This window comes from Nelumbo nucifera, chromosome 5, assembly GCF_055504915.1.
Source record: "Nelumbo nucifera cultivar China Antique chromosome 5, China Antique-T2T, whole genome shotgun sequence".
NCBI classification, from domain to species: Eukaryota; Viridiplantae; Streptophyta; class Magnoliopsida; order Proteales; family Nelumbonaceae; genus Nelumbo; species Nelumbo nucifera.
The window spans coordinates 48,045,054-48,067,602 of NC_142653.1; the positions used below are offsets into that span (position 1 = coordinate 48,045,054).

At 39.7% G+C, this 22,549-nt stretch overlaps 1 protein-coding gene and 1 pseudogene across 1 annotated transcript; both read left to right on the forward strand.

The window, feature by feature from the left end:
* The first annotated feature begins 1,467 nt into the window (after positions 1 to 1,467).
* On the forward strand, positions 1,468 to 9,491 carry LOC148791555 (uncharacterized). The gene is made up of 4 exons (XM_088888228.1): positions 1,468 to 2,332; positions 2,997 to 3,155; positions 7,230 to 8,093; positions 9,385 to 9,491. The coding sequence occupies exons 1-4, from the start codon at positions 1,468 to 1,470 to the stop codon at positions 9,489 to 9,491; spliced, it is 1,995 nt and encodes a 664-aa protein (XP_088744354.1).
* Positions 9,192 to 22,496, forward strand: LOC148791556 (pentatricopeptide repeat-containing protein At3g21470-like; annotated as a pseudogene).
* The last annotated feature ends 53 nt before the right edge of the window (positions 22,497 to 22,549 follow it).

The window sequence follows — 22,549 nt, forward strand, 5'->3', positions numbered from 1 at the left end:
GTATCTTAGATTTTTATAACGTGGTAGTGGCCAAACCCTCTTCTAGGGGGTCCCTTAGTTCAAGAGGGCAAGGTAGATGAGGCAAGAGAGGTCAGCGGAATTTGGTTCTTAGGCTTTCTAGGTTTTGGGTTTTATTGGTTTGCCTTCTATGCGGCTACCTTTTTAGTATACTTGTTGAATGATTATGTGTTTTGAGTATATGTTTTGTAAAAGGAAAATACTGGTGTGCTAAAACATTTTTACTATATATGATGTAAAGTGAACTGTGGCCACCAACCCTCCCCCTTGAATTGGCATGTATCTCATTTTATAATTTTAGATAACCTCCATTTCAGGAGGTTGAGATTTCTCCAATATCATTAGAGATGCAACTGGAGTGGGCTTAATCAGAGCCTGCAATTTTACTTGGACTAGGCATGGAATTTTAGTCCTCAGGCTGGGTTTGGGCCCAAAATTTTGGGTTTTCTTAACGTTTAGGCTGGGCTTGGTTATAGCGCTTGGGGAACTCGAGCCCAGTTTAAATCAATTTGATTTTATTCCAAATTAAGCCTGGACCAAATATATATATATATACATACATACATACACATATAGATACATTATTTATATATATACATACATGTATACACTATCCAAGCCCAACCCAAATGCATTAATTTTTAGTAAGGTATAAACTTGAATTGAACAGATAACCTTGGGCTCAGGTTTGAGTGCATGATTTATGGTTCCCCCACCCCCTTCTACACGCCCTTTTTTGTTTGTTTGTTTGTATATCATCCTATCCCTTGTTAATGGTATTTCTGTTGACTGCTTGGATTGATGGTCCATCGTCATCTCCTCTCCTTAGGTGTCACTTTCGCTCCTTTTAAGACATAGAAGAAGATTGAAAGGGAGTACCATTGACTTGACTTATGAATAAATACCATCACCTAGAAAAAAAACCCTTAAGAGAAGGAATTAATCAATGGCAAACTCTTATAAAATGTTAAATAATAGTTTCAGCAATTCCTTATCCCATAAAAGGGGCTTGAACTCTATATTTTCCATTCACAAAATATTTAATTAACGCTCAAATCTCCCACTTTCTTAGAATTGTTTTTTCAAATCTGTCCTCTTCTCGACCACTAATGTGACGTGACAGTGGAAAAAGTCACTGATATTTGTCTGCGTGTGCCTGGATTGAAAGCTTTATTTTTGGCTTCTGTGTAATATTCCACGCCTTAAGCTTAACGTTAGGGACTTGGAAAAATATCGATAGTTCATTCACTTGATTGACTTGGGATTAAACGGCTCAGCATAGTAATCTTTGATCAGTCGTACTTATATTTATAGTGGCATGGGTCACGATGATTCCATTTCCAGGTACAACAGCATTCTGTTCCTTCCTTTTACCGAGGACGCATTTATCATCCGATCATGATTTGGCCCTTGTTGCTTCTTCATCTCATCCTACTACGGTTGGTCACGATGAACGCAGCAACAACAGGGTCGTCGACATTAACGTCTCTGACAAGGCCCGGCTGTCCGGAGAAATGTGGAAACCTCAGCATACCCTACCCGTTTGGCATCGGTGATGACCCAAAGTGTTTCTTGAACGAAGATTTTCATTTGATATGCGACACCACCGGTGAAACTCAATTGTCGTTCCACGTCAATTTGCCCGTTTTGAACATATCTCTGCAAGGCCAACTGACGACCTCTGTTCCTGGAGCTGCCAAATGCTACCTAGACACCATCCTCAACAACAAATGGCAGGGGATTGGCGACTCTGGGGTTAACTTTTCAAATGCATTTAGGGTCTCGGATACCAGAAACAGATTGACCATCGTCGGTTGCGACACATCTGGTACTTTGTATGACTACAATGGCAAAGAGTTCTACGTGGGTTGCACCTCAAAATGCTTGAACGATACCAAAGTGATAATGGGCTTACCATGCAGTGGATTTGGATGCTGCCAGACCACGATACCCAAGGGTATCGCTGATTTTCAAATACAGATTCATAGCGTTTACAACTTCACAAACACACTCAATATTAGTAAATGTGGGATTGTTGTTTTGACCGATCAGGACGACTTACAGTCGAAAGTATCACACCTATGGGATGCCCGAAACCACGTGAATGACCTTGTAACTTCTGGCATTCGACGTCCAATAGTACTGGATTGGGCAATTCGAAACAACAATAAGTCTTGCGAGGAAGCACGAGGAATGAACAATTCTGCCTGCGGGAGAAACACATACTGCTCCAATTCCACAAATGGCCCTGGATATCTTTGTCATTGTTTGCAAGGTTACGATGGGAATCCTTACCTCCCCGATGGATGCCAAGGTATGAACTCAATTTCTAATTATTCTCTTGCTTTTCACTTAAGGCTCGCTCAGTTTGGAAGGAGTATAAATACAAATATGTTGACTGCAAAACCTTGTATTTTCTTCATATTTGCATTTCTACTCCTTCCAAACTGAGCTTAATTGCGTTTCAATATTGTCATAGGAGAACACTTGATGTCGTCAATATCGTTGATCGGGCAAGTAGGATTTGTCTGGATTGCCCATTTTCTCATCATTCAACGGTTTCGGTACCGTTTGAATTTTCTGTTTCTTGATATCCTCTGGATATCGTAAGTGTTAACCAGTTAAATTAATCAGCTGGTATTCATCAAACTTCTCAGAGTAGTATTGATTAATTGGTCAAAGTTCGGCCATGTGTTGGGAGTGCTTACCATAAAAATAAGTGTTTGAATAAGCACTTATTTACTTTTTTTTATTCCTTTTGAAGGGATACACAATGGGGAGTAGTAACCCCTCATATTTTAAATAAATACTTATTTTGAACTTATTTCTTAAATACCAATAAATACTTAATAATGTGGTCCAATCCCAAATAAGTATTTATTTCAAATGAGTACTTATTTTTAAACACTCCCAAACCTCTAAAAGCGCAGAATTTAGTTTAAGAATTAGATCTTAATTTAATTTATATGCATGCATAGCATCGGACGGGTCTAATCCAAAGACATGTGAGAAAGCAAATAGCAATTACGCATGTGGTAATAACACCAACTGCTACATCTCCAAAGACAGCCCTGGATATATATGCCAATGTACCGAAGGTTTTTATGGGAATCCTTATCTTCCTGATGGATGCCAAGGTATGTCTTCACAAATTTTAATTTTTCCAGTTTTCTTCAAATTTTACAATTATTTAAGTAGGAAATAAAGGCAGGCATCTTATATGTCTTCACAAACTTTATTGATTTCTCTCAACAAATTTGTAATTCTAATGATAACATGATTAACCGACGTAGCCTTTCCTATATAAAGTCTTTACATCTCTCAACCCAAATCTCCCTAAATAATAATGAAGGATTTGATTGTGTTGATAGCTCTTTTTTTATGCAAAGGTTCCACTAATCAATGGCTCTGTCTCTAGCATGCTTGAGTTTAGGGCTGATCATGGGTCGGGTGGGCCAGGCCGAGAACTAATGATAAGGGTTTGAAGCTAGGCCTAAGCCTGGCCCAGCCTGCACCCTGGGCCTAAATCACAAGCCCAAGACCGGTTCTATATAGGCCTAGGCCAGGTTTACGGGCTTTTTGGACCTAACGAGTAAAGAGTTTAAGCCCATGAAATGATATAATAAAATTTAATTTATTTAAATTTGTAAATTAAGTAATATAAAAGAATAATACATACAAAAAAAATACACATGGCCCGAACCTCATTTAATTGTTAATATCGTTTTATAGGAGAAGGAAAGGCCTTCATTCTCTTTCTTGAAGAATGTGGGATTTAGATCAACTCTAAATAATTAGTGCAACAATTGAGTGTTTTCCATGTCCCACATTGCTTAAGGAATGAGGATGAAGGCTATATATAAGACTTTTCTTAAGATAATAATTCTCATAATTGAATTGACTAGACATATGTGTTAATACATTATACATTTCAAGAATAACTAGCCCTAGCTGAGTTTTAGAAATGCTTAGAGAAAAGATGATTGAAAGATTCTTCATTCCACAACCTTACATTTGAACAACCTAAAACGGTAGGGTGTGTAATTTTCGACATAAAACTGAATTAATCGGTTGCAGGATAATCAGGTCTAACCTGATGGATTAAATTATAATATAATAATATATATATATATATATATATATATATATATATATATCAAAAACCAGAACTTTCCTAAACAGAACCGACCCGACCGCTTTGAATCCGTCCCTTTGACAGCCCTACAAACCAACATCCCAAATGTTGCTGGACCAGTTAACAATACATTGATGAGTGACAAGTGGTTTCGAGTGGGAGGGACGGCTAACGAGTGATAGGTGGTGGTTTCTGTGTCGAGTTCGGTGTTGGACTCTTTTCTCAATTGGTGATTGGTGCCTGACAAAGTTGTAGGTGGGTCCTCTTCACAAGCCCAGTCCCGTTGACTAACATGGAGTTCGAAAAGGAGACCATTCTAATTTAAAAGTACCATTCGGGCGTATTAATCGAGTTGAGTCGAGCCGAGTATCACGAGCTCGAGTTCGATTAAAAAACAGAGTTCGAAACTTGACTTGAGTTGAAACTTGAGAGTCGGTTCGAGTAGTTTTATTTGAGCCGATTTTAAATAAATTAATATTAAGTATACTAAAATTAAAATATATTTAAAATTATAAATAAATTAATATTATAAGTATTATAAATAAAAATATATTTTTAAATGCCAATTATAAATGTATTCATTTATATTATAAATAAGTTAATATAAAAAGATTAATATTTATTTATATTATAAATACAAATATATTAAAAAATATTATATTATTTTATTATGAACTCAATTAAGCTCACGAGCCATGGAGCTGATTATTGTAAAGCTTGAACTTAACTCAACCAATTACTCGACTCGAGTTTAAGCTCAACTTGAACTTGATTACTGTAAGCTGAGTTCGAGTATTTAGTAAGCCGAGCCTGAACAGCTTGAAAGTAGGCTCGACTCGCTTACACCCCAAGGTGACCCAAGGTTCTAAAAGAGATGTCCATGTAGCTGTCTCCTAAGCTAAAGGTGCCCTTCTCTCATTCAACTGACAAACTATCAGCTAAGGATCTTGCATTTAAAACATATTCAGATATAGACATATACTTCCTTTCTTAAGGCTAAATGCAACTGTTTCCTAAGTTGGATCAATCTAGAGCGTGGGCGTGAATAGTTTGCACAAGATTTAGAGAGTGCATTCCGCACATCTAGTGAGCATCGATATTCAACAATTAGTGCAAAACCACTTTCCATAAGGCTATGTTTGATTCGAAGGAAAAGGTAGAGAAATAAAGGCTGGATTGGGAAACAATAATCCAAGAGAGAATTAATTGATCTTTCTCAAAACATTCATTATAGGCTGGATTGGGAATACTATGATCTACACTAGTTCAGGAATTTCCTTTGGTGAAGTTGCGACTAAATCATCCGCATAACCCTAAAACATCCACATAACCCAAATCGACCGGTTGGTGTAGAGTGTGGGTAATATTTGAGCCCTCCAACGTAGCAGGACATCCATGCAACAGCCATGCTTATGTGAAGTTATCCCCCAATAAGTGGAGGATTCTGTTAGTCCATAGGTGCATGGGGAAGCATGGTGTCCGTGGTAGTGGTAGAGGGGGAAGACGAAGAAATTCAGAAGTTTGATAGTTTCAATTTTTCCTGAGCTGTCTTGGTTTTGTTGTTAGGAATGAGAGTAAACGTCCATTGTTATTTGTTGAGTCAGTTCATAATTAGGGGTGCTTACAGTTTCGTTAACCAAACAAATAACGGTCACAAACTTGAAACTGAACTGCTACCTTCGGTTTTTGTAAATGGTCAAAATATGATAGAAAACTAAATTAATTAATTAATCAATTGATCACTGGTCTCTATTTCTATGCTTCGGTAGTGGGGTTTGTATGCTTATGCAATACTTTGCTCTCTGTTTTTACATTACTTGTTCGACTATGATATTGGAAACTGGAAAGACCTTGTCGGTTGCAAAAGCGCCACAGGTGAAAGGAGGGGAATTGCGGTAGGAAGCTGCGTTAGTGAGGTCGTTTTCTACTCTACAGAAATAGGCCATCGGTTGGTGGTAACTGGTAAGTCGTCTCCAGTGCCTGGCCTGGGACAGACCTTGTCGTTGGAGAAACGTTGTGCTGTGTTATGCTGGTTGAGACACAGAGGTAGTGATAAGAAGAAACGGTTGCTGCGAAAGTAATAAGTGGGCCCCGCATCACGGGAAGTTGGAATTTCAAATTCATTTTGGCAGAATGATGGTTTAACTGCTGTGAGCGTAACACTTCCCTTGAAGAACCTGATGAAGCGTTTAAGTTGGAATTTCAAATTCATTTTGGCAGAATGATGGTTTAGCCCAGGGTTAAAATTGATGCCAACTAATCGAACGACATTGATATTATAAATTTACAGTAGAAATCAGAATTCTGTATTGAGCCTATCTGTATTTCTCCGATTCATCTTTGCATGTTGCGCCTATCTCACCATCCTTGAAGCAGTGTCGAATGGCGCTTTAATTGCGGTTTCTACTGAGACTATTGGAGACTCGGATTTGGGTTGAGGGGATATCTTTGGGTTCGGATCAGGTTGGAATGTGGGAGACAGAAGTGAAGTTGAGGGGCTGATCTTGATTTATAAAAGCTGGGGTGGCAAAGAAGGCTGATTTGGAAGTGTTATGTAAGAGGCATTCGGCTAGAAGAGTTTGGTATGCCGTGGAGTTGGCGGAAGGAAGTGTCTATTTTGAAGAGAGGTGGATTAGAAGATATTCTTTTGGGTCTTATCGGATGGAGGCTCCCTTTCAAGAAGTTCAGGGTGATTTTTCGGGCGGAGTGAGATCCTCTCCCCCACCCTTTAACCCTAATGTATATCCTTCTTTTTTTATTTTCAATATTTTTTTTGTCACAAAAAAAAAGACATTATATCGAGAAAACTTCTGATCAATCAATTTGTATCAAAAACGTGGTAACCAATCATGTCTTATTTATCAAAATTCATGCATGGATTTTGATTGATCAAAACTCAATTTAGACAAGAAATTAGATTGGAAAATGTATTTATCAAAACCAATCATGTCTTATTTATCAAAACCAATCATGTCTTATTGCTTCTATGTTGAATATGCTCCACATAAAGTTATGAAAGCAAGAAATTAGATTGGAAAGTGTATTTACTTTTTTCTTCATCACCTCGTCTTGACAGCATTAGTGATATCGTCGGATACAAGGCCTGGCTGCCAAAGCAAATGTGGGAATGTTGGCATCCCATACCCGTTTGGCCTAGTGGGAGATGATCCAACCTGTTTCAAAAATGATGACTTCAAGTTATTCTGCGACACTGCCATCCTTCCTCCAAAATTGACGTTTTATGGCGATTATAAGGGAGATGACCATACCATTCTCCATATATCACTTGATGCTCATCAACTAACGACTTCCATTCTCGGAAGTGTCCAATGTTACATGGGTGCAGATGAAGACATGGAGGATAATGAAATTAGTTATTCTTTTCCAAACACATACAGGCTCTCCAATACCAGAAACAGATTCATGGCAGTCGGTTGCGACATGTATGGCGTATTGGATGATTACGAGGGCTCTGTGTTCAATGTGGAATGTCGATCATCATGCTTGAACGATACAGAAGTGACAGCTAATTCATCTTGCACCGGCTATGGTTGCTGCCAGACAACCATACTAAACGATCTTAATGACTTTGAAGCAAGCACAAGGAGCCTTAACGACTTCGCATACACAAGGAATATTAGTAGATGTGGGTTGGCTGTTCTTCTGTCCGACGACCGGGATTCATTATTTGACTCACAAGTTTCACGGCTCTGGGAGATAAGAAACAATGTTGAATACCTTCTTAACGTTGGGATAAGGACTTCCATAGTACTGGACTGGGCAATTCGAAACCAGAGTTGCGAGGAAGCACAAACAGACGTGGCTGGGTATGCCTGTGGGAGTAACACCTATTGCATCAACTCCTCAAATGGCGCTGGATATCTTTGCAATTGCCTGCATGATTTTCAAGGGAATCCTTATCTTCCCCATGGATGCCAAGGTATGCTATTACTACGAAATCCAAACAATTATTCTCCTCTCTTTTACTTCAAAATTTAAATACAAATATTAAAAAATATCAATACTTATTATATTATATAGTGATAATGGCCATATCAACAGCCCTTTCCTTCTCACATTCCACCTCTTTCATTTCTACTTCACGATCTCTCCTTTTAATCCCTTCCCAGCTCTCTCGTTCACTCTCTCTCCTTTCTTCCCTTTCCCTAACATAATAACCCACCTATTAAGCTAGATGTCAAGTCCCAATTTGAAATTCAATAACTATTATATTGGGAAATTTCCCAAAAACACTTGTGAAAGTTTTAGAAACTTTGTAAAATTGTTTCATTCCTGCTCTCTTTGTTCCCTACTTTCAAAAATACATACGTTTTCTTCTCTTCACATCCTTCTAACTTTCTAATCTACCAAAGTACCATACCTCATGCCACTTCAATCTGTAGACCGAGAGTTTCTTCCCCTGCTTTTGTGAGAGATCCCAAACGGCTCAAATCCATGTAGGATGTGCGCCTTCCTATTTTGAACCTGAAATTTTAGAGGACAGTGAGACATGTGACACGAAGATTTTTCCTATTCCAAAAGTTTTGTTTTCTAACTTTTTCTTTAGTTCTGATAGAGTTGTTTTTGACATTGTTATATGTTTCCAAGTTGAATGAGAACCCCTGTTTAAAATTTTGATATGATATGTCCTGAGGTGTATTGTATCCTATTAGAGGTATATTGGTGTGTATTGGAGGTGTATCGAGTTTATAGATTTAACTATCATATCCATAGAGTAATTGAATATTTTTAAATTAAAAAAATTAATAATAATAAATTATATTTTATCATTTGATCACAACAATTGAATATATTATAACTGTATGGATGATCTATCAGACCAACTGAAATTTTTTCTTTAATAATTACTTTTTAGTTTTATATTTTTATAATTAAAAATTAATTAATTAATTAAATTTTATCATGTGATCACAATGATTGAATGTATTATAAATCTATTGATGATTTATCATATCCACAAAGCAATCGAAATTTCTTCTTTAATAACTAATTTTTGAATATATTATATAATGTTTATTTATTTTTTATAATTTTTGAAAATAAATAATAAATAATTGTTATTTATATTTTTACATCGAAGTTTTGCCAATGCATATTTTATGGTTGGATAGGAGAGTTGGGTCTTTCTCATCCCATAAAACATTAAACCTTATGAATTATAATTTATAAATTATAGTTAAGAATGAGATTTTTAATAAAATTATAATTAGCTATAATATATTTCTTTTCGTCGCTGGTGGACAATGGAACAGTGGAGAGCGGAGGTTGTGGCCTTGTGGGAGAAAGGGAAGTCACTGTTCATCGTCTCCCACCTTGAGATGGAAAACAGGGTAGCGGCAGCAAGAAACCTCTCTCCTCTCGGCAGCAAGAAACCTCTCTCCTCTCGGCAGAGGAGAGGAGGTTGGAAGTCAGAAAGGAGAGTTTGCGATGGCTCCAACTAATGGATCTTGGTCTCATGTCATAAAAAGGTACCTCTCTCAAGGAGCCCCAGAAGAAGCTCTTCTTCTTTACATCCAAATTCTCTGCAAAAGGAATCCACCATTATGGTGTTATTCCTCTACTACTCAAGGCTTGTGGGTCTCTGCCGGGAAAGCTTTCCATGCTGAGTCGATCACAATTGGGGTGGATTCAGATGTGGGGATAGGGACTTCATTGGTTAGCATGTATTCTAAATGCCGCGACATAGTTGGTTCCCACAGGGTATTTGATGAAATGCCAGATAGGAATTTGGTGACATGTAATGCAATGATAAGAGGGTGTTCAAGGAATGGTGACATGGGTTCTGCATCATTTAGTTTTGAACGGATGCTAGAGAAGACGGAAGTTACATGGGCAGAGATGATTTATGGATATGCAAGGAATGGGGTTATTATTGCTGCTAGGCGTTTATTCAATTGCTCTCCACATGAGATGAGGAATCTAGTGACATGGACTGTGATGATCGATGGATATGTGAGGATTGGGCAGTTGAAGACGGCAAGGCAGCTATTTGAGGAGATGCCACAGCGGAACTGCTATTCCTGGTAGTCAATAATTGCTGGTTACTACAAGAAGAGTAACGTCAAGGAGGCAAGAGAGATCTTTGATCGCATTACAGTCAAGAATTTGGTGAACTGGAATACATTGATTGCTGGATATGCACAGAATTGATATTGCGAAGAAGCTCTAGAGGCTCTCGATAAGATGCAGTCCAAGGGATTTAAGCCTGATGAAGTTACAGTAGCAAGTGCATTATCAGCTTGTGCACAAAATGGTTCTTTGGATCACGAAAAAGAAATCCATAATCTTGTAAATTGTAACAATATCAAACCTAACCAGTTGACATGTATGCAAAATGCGGCGACTTGCATAATGCAAGAATGATTTTTAGGGATGGGGTTTCATTGAAGTGCCAAATAGTTATTATTATTATTTATTATTTTATTATTATGATTATTATTTATTATTATTGATGAAGGGCAAATTAGGCCCTCCAATGACATCATGACAAATGGCATCTTAGAACAGTTGAATGACACATAGACACCACCTAAGTGATGATTTTGAGTCTCAGATCATGGTTCATTTGCGCTCCGACCTAGTGACTTTTACCACACTTAGGTCGGTTAAGAGCACCTCGTTCAGGGCTTACCTGTAGCACCTCGTCATTGGTCGAAGTGACCTCAACGCAAGGACTAGGCGATGACCTGTGAGATGTGCTGACCAACAAATTCGGCATGCATATGCCGACACTCCCAGGTTTCTAGGAATTTGGCCCACGTACTGGATATTCTAGAGAATGCATGGCCATTACCTCCAAAGATCTCGGACCGGTTAGGCACGACATCCTGAAAATCTTGGGTGCAGTGCGTGAGATCGATGACAACTCAACTATATAAGGGCTTCAGACGTCAAGAACAGGGTACGCACAATTACTTGTTCATTAGCCAACTAGTATACATATTTTCAACTTGCACAACCTAGTACTAACTTAGGAATCGCAATGTCCACCCCGAGTAAAGCAACCCAGGCACTTTGACATTGATTCCTTGCAGGTTTCTCCAAAGAGCTATGCAGCTTGATAATCAACTTAGCTCAACACCCGATCTACCCCTAGCTTAGTCTAGTCAGCTCGGCTTCCAAGTCTTCATCCAACATAAATCCTCCACTTCGGCCTTTGAGTCACCCACCACCAAGAAGTAGCCAGATGACTAGAGAGCGCTCAGATTGCACAACGTCAATAGCATCGAAGTCACCGGCCAGCTGGGAACTACCAAAACTTGCATCATCAACTGACATCATCTGTGAGACATGCTACAAAAAGCTAAATTCTCGTCTTCTAGAAAACTAAATGCTCATCTTCTAGAAAGTTAAGATCTCACCTTTTAAAAATTTAAGTTTTCACTCTCTAATTTCCATTTTTTATGAACTCAAAGGCATTTTTGACCAGTACCAACATCATGAACCAATAATCAATTACTGGGGGGCAAAGGCGTCCATGATGAACCTTGAGACCCACCCTATTACAATCAGTAGCAACCATGCCAAAGTCATCACTCCTAGTATCTTATGTAAACACACCGCCATGGCTTGTGAACACCCCTCTCCTTGCGGTAGATTCATCAGCGGTTCCCACCAGGATTGAAGCGTGGCGGTTCTATGAAATGAAGGAAGAATTTCCAAATCTGAGAATGGGAGAAGCCCGATGTAAACAACATAATGACCTCGACAACCAGTAGTTTGGCAACAAGCACCTTGGAGTGAGGCCACCCCTACAGGTTGAGCCCTCCACAGTTCCCGCGGTGTTTGACAGCCAATAGATTGTAAAGAAGCCCCACCGACCTCAGCTCATTCTATGTTTATACTCAACAACGGTTAAACCGAATGAAGCCTCTTCTGCTTAATTTCGCAAGTTTGCTTCTAGAAGTCGAGCACTTCCTAGATCCCATGGGAGTAGGCGGCCAATGGATTACATGGATGCCCTTGTAGGTCGAGCCTTCCAAGGCTCCCATGCGAGCTGGCGACCTAAAGTCAATAGTGCTTCTCTCGTAGGTCGAGCTCCTAGTGGCTTCTTGTAGGGGTGGATGACTGACGTCACTACAAGGTTGATGCAGTGTAACTGTAGCCTCGAACTGCTGACTCACACCAATAACATGTTTATGTATCAACAACCCTCACAAGGGGGTCCGAAGTGCATAGTTGTGGTCTTGCAAGCACTCACCTAGGAAGATAATCCCACGAGACAATGTAGAAGCAGCCATATGGGAAGTTACTACAGAACGACCACCTTTTTAGGTGGAAAGGTTAATGCGCACGTTGGCTAAATAATATTTTGGAGAGTGGACCACGAGTCGCTCCCAGAGCCTAAGGGCTAGGATGCCCAATTGATAAAAAACCTCAGCACCACGTGAGACCCAGTCACCTCTTCGGCATAGGCAAGATCAAGGATAAGGAGAATGGACTGTGAGTCACTCCTAGAGCCTAAGGGCTAGGGTGCCGAGCTGATAAAAGACCTCAACACCGCATGAGACCCATTTGCCTCTTCGATGTGGGCAAGATAAAGGATAAGGAGAGTTGACGGCGAGTTGCTCTCATATCCTAAGGGCTAGGGCGCCGAGATAATAAAAGACCTCGGCACCACATGTGACGCAATTGACTCTTTGGCATGGCCAAGATCAAGGATAAGTAGAGTGGACCACAAATCGCTCTTAGTGCCTAAGAGCTAAGGTGTCGAGCTGATAAAAGATCTCGACACCATATAAGACCCAATCACCTCCGCGGCTTGGGCAATCTAGTTGCGAGCTTATTAGACCTCGGCACCACATAAGACCCAGTTGCCTGCTTCCTTGGCAAGGGCAATAGAGTCAAATGCAAACTTAGCCAATCTTTTCACCTCGGTTTAGGCTTTGTGTCAAACTCGCTAGATACTCTTTCAGAACCAGTTTGAATGATGCTACGTTAGAGTCTACTTAGGTGGAGCAACCTGATAAAGCAATCACATAGAACCCCTTCTTGAGGGCGATCCGATGAGCTCCACTCTTGAGGTAATAGGTCGGATTGCTAGATCCCTTGATGGTCACATCCCTTATAAGGTAGATGTCCTCGTGTATCTGCTCCACCTTTCCTCGAGCAGATGAGATCGCTCTCGTGCCCCGATAATCAAGACAACGAGGTCCTGTGTAAGGCTGCTAACACTTGGATTCTTCTAACCTGAGAAGCAAATCAGACCTATGCTTACGACTATGAGTTCATAAAACAGTCATTCCAAGCCAAAGGAACTATCTACTTCCTTCGCCTAGGTACTCTCAGCTCGGGAGTGGGGGGCAATTGATGAAGGGCGGATGTGGCCCTCCAATGACATCGTGACACATGGCATCTTAGAACTACTGAATGACACATAGACACCACCTAAGTGATGATTTGGAGTCCTAGATCGCGGTTCATTTGCACTCCGACCTAGCGACTTTGACCACAACTTAGGTCAGCTAGGAGCACCTCGTTCAGGGCTGACCTATAACTCCTCGCCACTGGCCGAAGTGACCTCGATGCGAGGAACGACCTCCCTCGAGGGCTTGTCGACTTGACTGAGGACCAGGCAGTGACCTACGAAATGTGCTCGCCAACAAATTTGGCATGCATATGCTGATACCCCCAGGTCTCTAGGAAGTTGGCCCGCATATCGGATATTCCAGAGGATGGTCAACGTGTATGACGATTACCTCTGAGGATCTCTGACCGGTTAGGCATGACCTCCCGGAAATCTTGGGTGCGGTACGTGGGATCGATGGCAACTCAACTATATAAGGACTTTAGACCTCAAGGAAGAGGGTATGCACGATTACTTGTTCACGAGCCTACTAGTATACATACTTTCAGCTTGCACAACCGAGTACTAACTTAAGCATCGGAGTGCCCACCACGGGTAAAGCAACCCGGACACTCTGACATTAATTCCTTGTAGGTTTCTTTGAAGAGCTACACAGCTCGACAATCAACTTAGGTCGGCACCCGATCTACCCCCTAGCTTAGCCTAGTTAGCTCGACATCCAAGTCTTTATCTGGTGGAAATCCTCCACTTCGGCCTCTGAGTCACCAGCCACCAAGAAGTCGCCAGATGACCAGAGAACGCTCGGATCGCACACTATCAATCAGCATCCGAGTCACCGGCCTGTCAGGAACTGCCAAAACTTGCATCATCAATTATTATGATTATTATTATTGTTGTTATTAATTGAGTTCACATGGTGATTCATGTGTGGGTCCATGTGGATTCTCAGTTGAAATGTATAGTGTGACATGTGAAAAGCATTGTTTATATGTATAAGTGAAGTGAGGGCTAAAATTGTCATTTGTATCAATATAAGCACTTATGGGGAAAATAGCTTACCAAACATTCCCACCCCAATAAGTGCTTAAAAACATAATAAGTGATTTTAAAAGTGGGATACCAAACAACCTTAAGTGGTTGTTAATATAATACAAGTACTTCTTTTAACAATTACTTAATCATCAAGGCCCTGTTTGGTGCATTTTTCTGCGTAGGCTGTTGGCTGCTTGGAAGCCCGAGAACCTACATTTTTGTCTTTTTCCGTTTAGTTGGGAGAAAACTAACCACTGAAGATTACGTCTGGAAAAAACACAAGAAGCTTGTTATAGGCTAAATTCCACTAGTAGATCAGCGGAAGCAACAAACTGAACTCCAAATAAAAATGGATCGAGAATGGAGCACTGGATTAGCTGTAAGACTCCTTCCAAACTGTGCATGAGGTTGTCACAAAACGTGGTAGGAGGAGAATACAATGGAAGGCCTATTTCGAGTATGAGAGAATACAATTGAACTATGTGGTGTTGCATTGGTGTAAGTCTAAGGATGTTGTGGTGATGATTTAGACGTGATAATTTAGAGAGCTCTTGAATTGAGGCTGACTGTGTTAGCAAGTCCAAGGTTGTTGCACTGGTGCAAGATTCAAGTAGAAGGTTAGGACGTCGATTACACTAGGGTAAAACCTTCCTAGGGATGACCGTAGTTCATAAGAAGGTGTTCCGACTGTGGGGGATCAGGCTTTATCAGGACAAGGGATGAGTCCGTCTAGGAGTCCAGAGGTAGAGAACCTTGGGTCGGTGAAATCTGAAAAACAGAGGAACTGTTTTGAATGAATACCAAAATTGTGTGTTACTCAATTTGAGACTCACATATATATATATATATATATATATATTCATATATATATTTTTGTATCTATATGTACATGTGTCACTATACAATTGGAGTTATATACATTAGAGATAAATACACAAGGAATTTATGATAAGAATACAGAGCGGAGATAAGAATATGTTAGATCCCTCATCCCTCATGTTACTGAATGGATGGAACAGTCTAAATCCCTCATGTTACGGAATAGATGAAGTGAATGGTGTAACTGATTCAGCAGTATCATCGTTATCAGTCCCCTACAAGTGGATAGGGGGGACCACTATCAACTTGGACTTGAACATAGTAAACTAAGAGGAAGGCAGCGGTTTAGTAAAGAGAGGCATGAGCTGAAAGTAGAATTGAAAGTGACGAGGAAGAGTTTTACAATGAGTTCTTAGCGAAAACCCACGAGGCTTTCAAGTTTAGGGGATTTTTGGGATGTAGAAAGATAAGAAGGCTTGTTGAATTTGATGTGGATGATTCAGTTAAAGAAGATCTAAGAGGATGGAAGGCAATTAGTGGTTAAGGAAGAGGAGGAAGAGGTAAGTTGTCACTCTGTCCCACTTAGTTTTTGGGCCTTAGGTCAGTTAAAGAGTTTCGAGGTTGGTTGTCTGATAGGTCCCAATCAAAGTTAGAGTGATAGAGTATTCTGCTTAGGGTGAGAATAAGACCACAAGATTTTATTAACTTCTAACTCCCCTCCCATGTTGGATGGGTGGTGTTTAAATACAGAAAATTCTCAACTTCCTTCCACTAACATAGCCACTAATTAAGGGATTAGCTTCTCTAGTAGTTAGTCTATCCCTAAGCCATAGGAACATAACTACTTAACCACTAACAACTTGACCTATTCTTAAGTAATAACTACTTAACCAAATTGACTACTTCCTAAGGCCAACACCTTGGCTTTATTGACCTATTCCTATGTACAGGTTATAAGGAAATAGAACAGAAATAAACTAACAAGAAAATGAAGAGAAAAGGGAGGAAATATGCTGCTCTTCTCTCTACGCCACGTCACACACCTGCATGGGCCATGCGTCTATCATTGCCCCCGTCTTTCAGAGGAACCTTGTCCTCAAGGTCCAATTTGATGTATCTGTTCCATAGCTCGTCAAAGGTTGGTGTGAGCTCCCTCTTCGTCATCTGTCTCACTTTCGTCATAATTTCCTTCAAGCAACAGCAACTGCGGCCCTTTGCATTTGTGCCCTGGTACAAATTTTTCATCGCAATTAAAACAAAGGCCTTGAGCACGCCTCCTTTGCATCTCTGTCCAAGTGAGTCGTTTCATTGGTGAAGCAGACTTTAGTTTCGTTGGAGAAGAGTCGATAGTGGTCCTATTGAATTGACATGTAGCGTTCAAGGATTTTGGCTTAAACATCTGAATCTCATCTGCTATTTCAATTTTAAGACCTCCCATAAAGTTGCCTACTAATGCCTTTTGATTCCACCCTTGTACCCGATTTCCCAGCCGTTCGAGCTCTTTTTGATAATCACGTAAGGAGCCCACCTGTGTAATCTTTGACAATGTTTCATCAAAGTCTTCACATTCGATAGGATCAAATCTTGCCCAAAGTTCCTCTTGAAAATTTTCCCATGTCACCTCTTTGCCTTTTTCCTTATAGGATCTTCTCAACCATTGCCACCATTGATTAGCCTCGCCTTTCAAATGGAAAGAAGCCAAGGACACCTTGTGAGATTCAAGAGTGCCTTGGTATTCAAAAAATTGATCTACTCTTGTGAACCATTCGGTGGGGTCATCTCCCGCAAATCGAGGAAACTCCAATTTGGCTAGTTTGGAAGAGAACAATTGTCATCCCACTTCGGAGTTGTCTCGAGATTCTTTTCTCATGCTGCGAGAACGCCCGGTAGGAGAGTTTGCCTTAAATTCAAGGTTGTTGGCAGTCGATGTAGCACGGTTGGAGAGTAGAGCTTCCAATAATTTGTTGATGGCATCTTCTAGCTGATGAAACTTATCAGCTACTCCCGCCTCCAAGTCCAGCCTCTAAGCTCTCAATTCTCTCCTTGTTAGTAGCCATGGTGCCTAGCTCTGATACCAATGATAGGTCCCAGTCAAAGCTAGAGTGATAGAGTATTCTGCTTAGGGTGAGAATAAGACCACAAGATTTTATTAACTTCCAACTCCCCTCCCATGTTGGATGGGTGGTGTTTAAATACAGAAAATTCTCAATTTCTTTCCACTAACAGAGCCACTGATTAAGGGATTAGCTTCTCTAGTAGTTAGTTTATCCCTAAGCCATAGGAACATAACTACTTAACCACTAACAACTTGACCTATTCTTAAGTAATAACTACTTAACCAAATTGACTACTTCCTAAGGCCAATACCTTGGCTTTATTGTCCTATTCCTAGTTACAAGGAAATAGAACAGAAATAAACTAACAAGAAAATGAAGAGAAAAGGGAGGAAATCTGCTACTCTTCTCCCTATGCCACGTCACACACCTGCATGGGCCATGCGTCTATCACTGTCTTTGTTGGTCTTTTTGATTTTCCTTTGGTTATGTGGCTTTCTGCAGCAACGTTTTCTTGTCCTTCCTGGTTTGTTGTTGTTGTCGGTTTGTTTTGATTAATAGTGTGTTCCGTTCTGGGTTCTTGAGTGAGCCTCGGGCTTTGACCCATTTGTATTATTCTTTTCCCCCTTTTTCCTTTCATCTTAATAAAATTTTCTTTTACTCTTGAAGAGAGAAGGAGAGATAACTAGGACTTACATTTAGCTTAGGGATGGCAATTTTTCTCATTTCCCCAATTCCCATGGGGACTCTCTCTGAATGAAGTGGGGATAGGGATGATTTTCTCCCTGCAAGAATGGGGATGGAAAAATTTTCATCCATTTTGATAGGGATGGGGAGTGCATTCCCTGCCCCACGGGGACCCCAATCGATCCCCGGCCACTAGGGATCTCTGCTAAAATATTTTATAGATGTATACATGTGGGTATTTTATATTTTTAAAAATATGGTTGAATCTTTTTTAATGTGATTGTAAATTTTAACTATTTTATTTTTAATTTTTTAAATAAAATAAAAAAACAAAAACAAAATACTTGACAATATAAAAAATCATGAGAACCCCATGGAGATGGGGATAACCTTGTCCTCCAAGAGGACGGGGAGGGGATGGAGAGTGACTCCCTGTCCCCACCACGCCCCATTGCCATTCCTATCTCGAGACTTGGTTGTTGACGGGTCTTCTTCTTCCTGTGTCTCTTACTTATCCTGAGCAGCATTCATCAATTAAGATTAATAATATCTTGCAGCAGTGGCTTTTAACACTAATTGTAATGGTTATTTTATCATGCATTTAAAAGAAATGATATCATAACCGGATCTCATTAAGTTAGCTTTTCTTTTGGTAAAGTTTAACTGACCTTAATTACTACTATATAATGTCACATGGAGCACTCATATGATATTCGCCCATTTGAATCAATGATCGGTTGGAGAGGGGGATTTATTTGAATCTCCCATGCTCTGATCATCTATTGGTCATATTAGCCGTCTGACTTCTTTAATTTCCTCTTAATATGAAAAATAAACAGATTTTAATTTAAGAAATATTAATTTGCATGCATAGAAGTGGGCGGATCAAACGCAAAAAAGACATGTGAGAAAGGAAGTAGGAATTATGCATGCGGGGATAACACCAACTGCTCTATCCCCAACAACAGCCTTGGATATATTTGCCAATGCATGCAAGGCTATCATGGGAATGCTTACCTCCTCCCCCATGGATGCCAAGCTAAGGTATGACTTCACCCTTCTTCCAATTTTGCTTCAAATTTCACTATTGAATTAGGGTTATATAAAGGTAATCATCTTATATTATTCTAGACGTCACCACCTATTGCCGAAATATATATCCCAGCCCTCCCTATGAACACCATCCCCTAAATTGGGAATCTTTTCCACTCGACGCTGAACCAAACTGTACAATGGCCTAAGGGGGCGTTTAACTCAAGTTATCCCTTTAATTTAGGGAAAATTCTTGATTAGTATCTTGTATTTTGGGTCCAGTGCCACTTTGGTCCTAAATTTTAAAATGCGATAATTAGATATTCAAACTTTTAAAACATGTCAATCCAATCTCTACCATTAAACATTGGTTAAGTGGCAATTGAAAAAACACAAATACCCTTAAAGTGTTATCAAATTCTCTTTATCAATCATCCAAACATTGACTAAAAATGAACGGTCTCATATCCTTGCCTTTTCTATTAGAGAAAGTTGGAGTCACATCTTAGTGGGCATTCTCGTGACTCCAACTTTCTTGAATAAAAGAGGCAAAGATTTGAGACTGTTCATTTTTTTTATCAAGGTTTGAAGGGATGATAAAGAAAATTAGACAACACTCGAAGGGAATTTGTGTCTTTTGAAATGCCACTTAACAAATAATTAATGGGCCAACTGGAACTTGATTGATAAATTTTGAAAGTCCAGGTATTGAGTTATTGCATTTTAAAATTCAGAGACCAAAGTGGCACTATACCCAAAGTGCAGGGTACTTGTCAGGAATTCTCCCTTTCAATAAATTAAAGACTTTGACATTTTTGTTTGTGAAGCAAATGTGATTTCTTATATTTAATATGTTGTGTTCAACTTAAAATGTATTTATTGATTCCTCACCTCTTCTTAAGGATGGTTATGTGAGGACTACATCCTTACTTGAGATGATAGAGGTGTAGGCACGATCCGCAAGCAGCTCACGCAAAGTGTGGGTCATGCCGCCCTCTCCTATGAAAATTTGGGGGTCGGCCCGGCATGGCCTGCAACACAAGCCCCATGCTGTGCCGTGTGCCAAGCCTTGGACTAAGTCGGGCCAAGGACTGGGCCAAAGTTATTTTTGCCTATTTATTTAAGAAAATTGAAAAAATAACTTAAAATTTTAATTTTATATGAATTTTATTGTATAGAATTGCTTATTATACAATAATTAAATAAATTAATATAATAAAATTGAAAAAATTGTTTATTTTATTAATATATTATATTCTATATATTTTTATATAATTATAATTTATATAATATATTATATATTTATATATAAATATATAAAATATATAATTATTATGTATATATATACAAATATATATATAAATAGCATATATGGACCGTGCTGGGCAGTGCAAACATACAAGCCGCGGGCAGCACTACTTGCTTGGTCGTGTTGTGCTGTACTGACCTGTAAACTTTGAACCCCAGGCCCAGCACGGCACGGACCATCGTATTGGGTCTAACATGGCGTATGTACTGTCATGCCATACCAGTACAAATTAGTCCAAAATCGTACCGGGCCACGGGTGGCACGGCCCAATTTACACTTCTATATGATAACAATAATAATTTTTACATCGCCAGATACAAGAGTTGGCTGCCAAAGAAAATGCGGAAATATTAGCATCCCATATCCCTTTGGTCTAGTTGGAGATGATCCAACCTGTTACAAACATGATGACTTCAAGTTGTTCTGCAACACTGCCATCGTCATGCTTGAACGATACAAAAGTGACAGCTGGTTCATCTTGCGGTGGTTTTGGTTGCTGCCAGACAACCATACCAAACGATCTTACTGATTTTGATGCATACATATGGAGCCGTAACGACTTCAAATACACATGGAACATTAGTAGATGTGGGTTGGCTGTCCTTATGTCCGACGCCCAGGATTCATTTGACTCACAAGTATCACATCTCTGGGACATAAGAAACAATGTTGAATACCTTCTTAACGTTGGGATAAGGACTTCCATAGTACTGGACTGGGCAATTCAAAACCAGAGTTGCGAGGAAGCACAAAGAGACGTGGCTGGGTATGCCTGTGGGAGTAACACCTATTGCACCAACTCCTCAAATGGCGCTGGATATCTTTGCAATTGCCTGCATGGTTTTCAAGGGAATCCTTATCTTCCCCATGGATGCCAAGGTATGCTATTACTACGAAATCCAAACAATTATTCTTCTCTCTTTTACTTCAAAATTTAAATACAAATATTAAACATAAACGCTTTGCTGTTATTCACACATGGAAGTCACCAGATGAAACCATTGGTCCGTAAAGGACTCCTTGATAGCGCATTCCTAATTAGTCTATGTCTTACGTAGGGATGCCAAAGGGACGGGTTTCGTATTGTTTTGTTCAACCTAAACCCGATCCCCAACTTGACTAATTGGAATAGGTTCCCCAAGCCCGACCTGACCCATCCAAATAACAATACCGGTATTCTTACCTAAGGACATCATACATTTCTTCAGTGTTATATTGGGCACGGTGTAGGTCAGCAATCAGAATCAACCCGAATCCTAATTAAGATTGAACCGAATATGATACCATAGTCCGGTCTGGGCGGGTTTATCACTTTATTCAATACACTGACGTTCCTAGTCTTATACCCAACATTGTATTGTAACACGGCTGAAGTCATCGTAGCAGTCCGATTTTTCAATATGTCTTATGAAAAGCTTTACTTTTTAATGTGCAGTGGTAAACAGGTTAGTTGCAAACAAAGAATGTGAGAATGAAACGATGAATTATGCATGCGGAAACAACACCTACTGCTCCAACTCTAACAACCACCGTGGATACGTTTGCCATTGTATGAAAGGTTACAATGGGAATCCTTATCTCCCCATTGGATGCCAAGGTATGTGTTCATTTATGATAATAGGCGTTTTCTTCAAAACTGTAATAGGAAATTTAGTACAATTGGGGCAATTAGAGACTTCTGATTAAACCACCCCATGGGGCAAGAAATAGAGGGACAATATATCCAGTTTGAACCGCCGGTAGTAGATCTCTTTAGATAATTCATATATTTACTCCTACAAATTTTAATTCTCTCACTCACTCTCTCTCTCTCTCTCTATATATATATATAGAGTCAATAGTTATAAGTTTTCACCTCCATCCTTATCATCCTCTCCCAATATGCTTGGTCCTGGAATAGGACCTTCTCGTTAGACTGAATACCTCTTCATGGCAGATTTAGGCATTTCGAAGGAGGGTTTTGTGGCAGTAAAGGTCACCAGTGATGGGATTAGAGTTTACGTGGAAGGACATGGGATTCATGAAAGGGAACGATGCCAAACCATATATGGTGGTATGTCTGTAGAAACTGCAAGGAGTTAATGTATAAAGTCTAGAACTGTAGACTTGGATTGCTGGGAAAAAAATATTAATAC